The 7,858-nt window shown below is 49.3% G+C and overlaps 1 protein-coding gene across 1 annotated transcript in view; it reads left to right on the top strand.

Annotated features, from left to right (window-relative positions):
• Positions 1 to 7,625, top strand: part of TACR1 (tachykinin receptor 1) — a 15,603-nt gene extending 7,978 nt beyond the window's left edge. The window contains exons 2-5 of the mRNA XM_010287737.1: positions 1,988 to 2,182; positions 6,035 to 6,185; positions 6,462 to 6,658; positions 7,057 to 7,625. Of these exons, the coding sequence (XP_010286039.1) occupies positions 1,988 to 2,182; positions 6,035 to 6,185; positions 6,462 to 6,658; positions 7,057 to 7,348 (835 nt within the window). The 3' untranslated portion in view covers positions 7,349 to 7,625. The remainder of the gene's footprint in view (positions 1 to 1,987; positions 2,183 to 6,034; positions 6,186 to 6,461; positions 6,659 to 7,056) is intronic.
• The last annotated feature ends 233 nt before the right edge of the window (positions 7,626 to 7,858 follow it).

The raw sequence follows: 7,858 nt of genomic DNA, 5'->3' as shown, positions 1-7,858 counted from the left end.
AGCTAAGGCAGCCACGAAACCGTATTCTCTGCTCTCCCCCTCTCCCCGGTTTGATTTTGCGTCAAATGTTCTTGTCAAGGAGAGGGGGAAAAAAAAAAAGAAGCACTTATTAAAATGTTAGGAAAATTTTCTGCTTGATGACACAATTATTATATAATTATATGAGATTTTAATATGAAATAACAGTCTAATTCTTTTCAGGATGTTTGTACATTTCCATCTATCTCCAGCACTTTCACGGTCTGTAACACCAACTCCTCCAAGCAGCTGAGACCCTTTTTATTATATTTTTCTCTTCCCTGCCAGAGCCCCTGTCTGGGAGAACTGTTATTATTCCCATTTTTAATCCTGACGGGCAGCTGAACCTAAAGCATCCCCAAGGGAATACCTCAGAGGTCGCTTGGGACCAATGGATTGGGAATCGCTGCCAAAAAATAGGATTTTGGGCCAGTTTTCCCCAAAGCACCACTAGCTTGCTCCCTCCTGCTCCCTGACCCTGTCCTTGTGATGCCAGCGTGGTTGGATGAATTTTGCCATCTCCTTTCCACTACCTCTTGCTTTCCAGAGGTCTCAGCCTCAGATGTTTCTCCAGGCAAGTATTTCAACAGAAATGGCCCAACTTTTGTGGAAATCCCTCATTTTCCACCATTTGCATGCTTGAGCTTGAACCATCAGGTCAAGCAACAGCAGCAAACTCAGACACGTTGACTTCTTGCCGCTTGGGAGCGTAAACCCAGAGTAACTCAGTCTGAACCCCATGATAAAGCCCACCCAAACCTCACCCAGCTCAGCAAACCCGCTAACAAGGGGCTCAGCCAACACCAGGCATTTGAAGGCTGAAGAAGAGGAAGGAGACGAGTCCTCACGGGGTCCCAGGAAGCCAATTGCAGTCTGACAAGGGGAAAATGAGAAATATAGGTGCAGAAACCAGACCTCTGTGGACTGCCAGCCACTGTGCCAGAGCATCACTAACACCTCCCGCTCTTTCTAACCAGCTCTGATTTCAGGTACCAACCAGCCAGAGATTTTAAAGGGATAATTATCAGGTGGATTAGGTGGATTTTCAGCTGCACAAAGCTGATAAGGTTTGGTACCCTGGGGCAGAGATATTTATATATTAATCCCTACGTCTTTGCCCCTGCAAGTGGCCACCCAAAAATGCAACACAGGGCGTATTTGTCATCTAGGAAAAAATGAAAAGAAAATACTGTCCATCCTCTGGAAGGAGAAGGGATGAAAGGAGAAATAGAGGAGGCTGCGAATGCCTTGGGCAATAACACACACAGAGCGATGCAATGTTTCTCCTCTTCCCAAAGCCTGGTGTGGAGTAGGGGGGAAATAAAAAATGTGTGATGTTCTCACTTAATCCTTGCAGTGCTGCTGGCTGCTGCCAGCTTTGCAAAACCAGATTTGCAGAGGGATAAATTCAATCTGCCTTGTTGCCACCGGAGCTTTCCTCGCATACGATGACTGATGTTCAGGGGAAAAAGCCCACAAGCCGGGCAGATAGAGGTGGCATCTCGGATCACCCATCTCACGCCTGTCCAGCACTCCTATTTTTGGTTCTTCTCCTGTAACACTTGGCTCTGGGATCTACCACAGAGCTACGATTTTGCACGAGTGCAAAACTACCAAGTGCTGCCAAAGCGGCTGCTGCCAGACGGCAGCGTCACGGTTGGCTTTGTACAAATTGGTCTTTGCAGAAGCAGCCGGTTGCGTTAGCGAAGCTGTTTTTCAGCTAAAAGTCAATGAGTGACTCAAACGGGATTCAAACCTCAAGGGTAAGATGCTCCAAGAGAATTAGAACATTGGCCAGGGAATCCTCCAAAGGGATTAGTCCGTGCTGTTGTGCAGAGCGAGAGGCTGCCAGGATGCGTTAAGGGGGTGTCAAAAGTACGACCCCCATGCAAGGGAGATCTAAAACAGCCCCAAAAGTTGCAACATCAGGGCTTTTCCAGCCTTGATTTCTCCTTTTCCCACCTTGCAGGTACATGGCTATCATCCACCCGCTGCAACCCCGACTCTCGGCCACCGCCACCAAGGTGGTCATTGGCATCATCTGGCTCCTGGCTTTCCTGCTGGCGTTCCCCCAGGGTTACTACTCGGTGATGGAGGAGCTGCCAGGCCGGCTGGTGTGTCTAGTGGAGTGGCCGGAGCATAACACCAATGTGTACGGAAAAACGTGAGTTGAATTTTTTCAGCAGTGGGGACAAGTCACTGTACACAAAAAACACACACATACACACAAGAAGTATAAAAAAAGGAAGCGAGGATGGATGGGAATGGCTCAAAGCTTGTTGGGATGGGGAAATCCTCGCCCTGCCCTAGTGAGGGCCAGTGCTATGTTGTTGACAGTAGCAAAAACTCCATTCCATGTCATCTTGGGGCACATTAGGGTTAATTAAGGTGAGTTTAGCGCTGCTCACGGTCCAAACGTTCCCCCATGCTATGCCATGCTCCCTGCCCTTCTTGGATGCTCATCCTGGAGGGAAACTCATGTAAAACTGGCTCTGTTTTTTGCAACCTTTCCCGCAATCCATATCTCTAAAGGCTTCCTGGGGCGGGAGTTATTCCTGCAGGAGGTAAATAGGGTTTTACTGGGGGTATCTTGGTCAGGCACTGAAAGAAAAAAATGGTTTAGGATTTACCGAGTCCAAATGCCCCAAAATTCACTCAACTACTTAAAAACCAAGCAACAAAAAGAGGCTCTGGCATCAGCTCGGACTGGGAGGCAAATGCTGGGCTAGGAGAACTCAGCTTTCAGGAATCTCTTTCCTTCCCATTAAGGTGCCAGCTAATTAAATCTGGCATTTCTAGAGGTTCCGTGCAACCTCGCTGGTCTGCCAGCGCAGTGGAGCTCTGTGGTTTACTCTTTGAAGTCCGCAAGTCATGCGGTGAGTTAAATGTCATTGCATTGAGAAAAAAGAAGGGGAAAAAAAGATGTTTGTGATCTCCAGTCCTGTGGAGCAATGAATTAGGGCTGGAGCCAAAGCAGGACGGACGGACGGACACACACACACACACAGAGAGGTGTTTAAAGCCAACCTGAGCCTGGCGAAGGTGTCTTCACAAGACAAACGAGATGAGTTTGCCAGCCAGCAGCGAGCAGCAGGTTGCAGAGAGCTGAGCAGTTAGCATTTATCATCATCTTATTTCTTTGCATAGCAAGGCAGGTATGGCAAGAACTATGCTGGGGCTGGCCCAGCGGATCTCCAGAGGTGTTTTCCAACCTTAATTATTCTGGGTCAACATGATAAATACAGGCAGCGCAAAGAAATGCCGCTGGCTTAGACAGCCCATGCAGCCAGGATGCCCCTGGACCAAAGCAGCAACCGGTGCAAGCTCAGGGTCCGGTTTTGACAAATCATTTGCTGTTCAGCTGTATGCGGCAGTCATCGCTTTTTCAAATAGCTAATTCAAGAGAAAAATGCAACCATTAACCTATGAATAATTTGCCACTGGAAGCCAGGCATCATTTCAAAGTCTGAGCATCCCGTGCTCTTCAGCTCTGCAGACAGATGAGGGCAGCCAGAAAAACGGGGAAAGCAGATGCTAAGCAGAAGTTTTTAAATAGCCAAACCCCAAATATTTGGTGGGGATTGAAAGTAACTTGCAGCTCAGCAGCCTCTTTCCAAACTGCACGAACTCACTTGCACAGCGCAGAGCCCGGCGGAGCCCGAGATGTTATTTTCCTGCCCCAAAATAACTTTGCAGAGACAGGTGGTTGGGTCACTGTCAAACATCCCCCCCGCTTGCATGGCCTTGGTGCAGTTATTTAAGGAAGGTGCTGGCGGCAGCCGGCGTGTTTGCAATGCCGTGATGAAAAATAACATTAGTTTTTTGGTTCATAGTGAAAATAGGGGACTTCACCCCACACCCGGGGGTCCTTTCTCTTGGCAAGTGCAGCCCGGAAAGCACAACCCCGGCATACGGAGGGTATCAGAGACTGGGATGTGCACGGAAGGTTTTTTCACTGGGAATATGCACCGGTTCTCAGCCTGCTTATATGCAGGGAAGCGGATGAAGACCTCAGCACAGGCGAGATGCTGCACCTGCAACAGGAGCCAGTGATTCAGCTCAATTCGATTCAGCGGCTGCTCGCCACCACTAACCAGCGATTCCCTCTCCCGCTTTTGGTTTGGAAATAGAGGTCCAATCTATTCCAATTTCATTAGCAGCCATTTGGGTTTGTTAAGGGAAGGGGAAAAGCCACTCCACCTGCCAGCTTCTCTGGGAGATAACAGCCTGCGGCGGCCATCTGGGCTTTGCAAGGCAAAAGGAGATGGCAGCCCCCTCCTCCAACTTCACTGTCCTATAACTCCTCCATGCTATACAAGACTCTAACTCCTCACCCTGAAGACCTTTAGATTACGAAACCCAGGCTTCTCTAGGTGTTCTGATCCTGCAATCCTTGTAGACAGAATAACATAGGGATGGTTTCACACAGAGACTGGTTTTCAGCATCCAGTGTACAAAAAAAAATGGCCCAGGGCTTTTTGGAAATCCCTGTCCCTTACCAAGCCCAGGTGGCTCTGAAAATAAGGGTCCATCTTGCTTACTTATCTAACAGCTCTTCTGGGACATAGCTGCATCGCTCTCAGCTGTTTGCAGCTGGCTTAAGACCCTGCATTACATGGGAACGACAACGAAATCTTCATCATGGAGCCACAGAGACGCCTCTTTAATTAGCAAAATAGAAAACAGCCCTACAAAATCCAGCTCAAATACAATTAGCACTGGGAGAAGAGGAGGCCAAATGAGATTGCAGGTATAAAACAAGGAGGAGATGGCGTGGCAGCACAGGTCCGGGCCAACCCCATCCCCTGCGGGAGTTGCACCAGGCACGAGCCTGACCCATTTATTACACGTTGGAGATATTATTCAATCAAAGCTCCCGGAGGACGAATGAATGCAAGAGCAGAGTGTAGCTACAAGGCCTGAACTGCCTTGAACAGATGCAGCACCTTGCATTCGAGCCAGGCATGCACCCCAAAAATGCATACAAAGACCTTAAAGCTGTTGGAAGAAGATTACCTCTGGACCCAGTGGCACACGTGATGCTCTGCAAGCCAGCCGCCTTTCTGTACCACTATTGCTGATCTTTCTGCAGGGGAGAGAGGTTTTTGCCAGCTCTGATGGTAGGAAGGAACCTACAAGCTCAAACCATTCATCTCCATCTTGTTTGTTAGAAACAGCATTATATTTTTCCTTTTTAAACCAGCTATTTAACACGAATCCTTCACTGAACCCACTGCAATCCCAGCAGCTATTCCAACCTGCCACTGCTCCACCAACTTCACAACAAAACAGTCTCAAGCCTGTGCTAACGGTTTAATCCAGACCCTCTCATTCGATTTTGGACTTATTTATACCCGTTATAAACAGACATAAAGATCCTGCCCTTTCCACGGAGCCTGGAGATCTGTCCCATCCACTGAATTCACAGAAAAGTTTTAATAAACCTTGATAACAAGGGTTTAGGTTGTGTTTTTGGGGACTGGGGTTATGCCTTGTGCCACCTGAGCCCAGCTAAACCGATGGTGGACCAAGATTTAGGCAAGCTGCATCCAAGACCCAGTGTTTGCTCTGCAGGGAAAGCCTTTATTTCTTCAGCTTAATATTCCCATCCTTTATATGTCAAAAAACCACACTTCCTCCTGCAGGACTGCCAGATAAAAGGTGTGATGAGAGCAAACATTCATCTTTATGATAATTTGGGGTGTAAATAGAGCAGAAGTGAGAGTAGAGCCACTTCAGCTAACACATCCTTGCCCTATGAAGGGAACAAGTTCTTCACTGGCCTCTACACCCCATCCTAGGAGGGTTCCAGGATGCCAAAGGCTCACAGCAGAGGCTTGGAAAAAATTGGGGTGAAAGCAAGGAGTCCTTCCTGGCCCGAGCTCTGCAGGCAACGTGTCTGCAGGAATTGTGCCAATTCTCTTTGCCCCTGTGAAGCACTTTGTATTCAAGCTCAGTTTGCAAGAAAAAGACCAAATAGTTAGAGGACAAACCCAATGACCATCATTTTTCCTAGGTATCACTTCTGCATGACCATCCTGATCTACTTCTTGCCACTTCTGGTGATAGGATGTGCCTACACTGTGGTTGGCATCACCCTCTGGGCAAGTGAGATACCTGGCGACTCCTCTGACCGCTACCACGAGCAGGTCTCAGCTAAGCGGAAGGTAAGGAGCTCCGAGCACAGCAGGAGCCAAAAATACTTCATTAGGGATGGAAACGGGTCAGGACTTGTTGCATGGTTGTTGCTAATAGAGCAGACAGTGTCCTCCAGATATGTGTCCTCCATGAATGTGCATGGTTTAACTAAGATGTTGACCATGGGTTCCCGGTTGGAAAAGTCTCCAAGGCAAAAAGAGGGTGGCCCCTTCTGGAGGGTGACAACCCACCTGTGGGGTGTCTGACAGATGACTTTGCTTCCCTACCCTCTCTTCTCCTCACAGGTAGTGAAGATGATGATCGTCGTGGTATGCACGTTCGCGCTGTGCTGGCTGCCCTACCACATCTACTTCACCCTTCAATATTTCAACCCAGAGTGGTACCTGCAGAAGTTCATCCAGCAGGTCTACCTGGCTATCATGTGGCTGGCCATGAGCTCCACCATGTACAACCCCATCATCTACTGCTGCCTCAACGACAGGTGGGTTCCAAGTGGCGTTCGGCAGCATCTTGGTGTAAGAGGGAGCAGAGGAGGGGGAGATACAGAGGGGTCTGATGGAGGAGAGTATGGATGGAGAGTTTTTCCAGGATGGTTCTGTCCCATCGTCTGTCAGGGGTTGCTTCCAGCAGATGCAGGGGTAATACAATACCTCGATAAGTCTCTCCTGAAGTCCCTGTGGGATTTGAGGGCAGGTATCTAAACAGTCCTGGCTCCTAACTGGAATTTATCAGTAGGTTTTTTCCTCCCCTTAGTGAAAAGTAGCATTTTGTTGTTGTTGTTTGGCAGTGCTTAGCTCTGTCTCCCCACCCCTAGCGAGGTCCTTTCGCCATCTGCACGTCCCTCATGCCTGCCTTTCCCCATCTCTTCTGTCCCCTCAGGTTTCGCGTGGGGTTCAAACACGCATTTCAGTGGTGCCCGTTTGTCAGCACTGGTGAGTACGAGGGCCTGGAAATGAAGTCAGCCAGGTACCTGCAGACACAGACCAGCATGTACAAGGTCAGCCGCATAGAGACCACCGTGTCCTCGGCAGTTGGCACAGCTGAAGAGGAGCTGGAGGAGAGCAGCAAGGCCAAGCGCCTCTCCGTAGACATGACCTCTAACGGTTCTTCCCGCAGCGACTCCAAAACAGTCTCCGAAAGCTTCAGCTTCTACTCCAACACGCTCAGCTAAGCGGCTCCCCGGCTCCGTCAGCCTCTCACAAGGGTGCCACCATCCCCTTCCCCTCACTGGGATGCTCCAGCGCTCAATCCACCCAGCATCATCACCCCAGTTTGCGATGTGCCGGCTTTTCTCCATGCTGTTTTACCATCTCTTGCTGTGCTGTTCACTCGCCATCCTTGGGCAAGCCTGAAAGCAAAAGCTTTGGATTAGTTTCATGTGCTTCACCACGGTTCATCTCCGAATACAAAGGTTTGGCTGGCCTTCGCCTTGGTCTCTGCCTGTCCAACCCACCACGTGCCGGGTGGGTCGATAGGATGCAGAAGTGGGACAGAGCTGGGTTTTTCTCCTAAACTGTAAGTACAACATTGGCAGGCACTTCCCTGCTCTTTGCAAGGCAGTGGGGATCTCCCAGTGCATCCCACCCCACAGGAAAATGAACCAGTCTTGCACTTTCCTCCTCCCACCTTTAACTTCATTCTCCCTGTCATTCCCACTTAAATATCCAGAGGGGTACTCAAT

The sequence above is a fragment of the Phaethon lepturus genome, unplaced genomic scaffold (genome assembly GCF_000687285.1).
Source record: "Phaethon lepturus isolate BGI_N335 unplaced genomic scaffold, ASM68728v1 scaffold18825, whole genome shotgun sequence".
Taxonomy (NCBI): Eukaryota; Metazoa; Chordata; class Aves; order Phaethontiformes; family Phaethontidae; genus Phaethon; species Phaethon lepturus.
The sequence above is the reverse complement of the archived record's forward strand: the minus strand, read 5'-3'. Positions and strand labels throughout refer to the sequence as shown.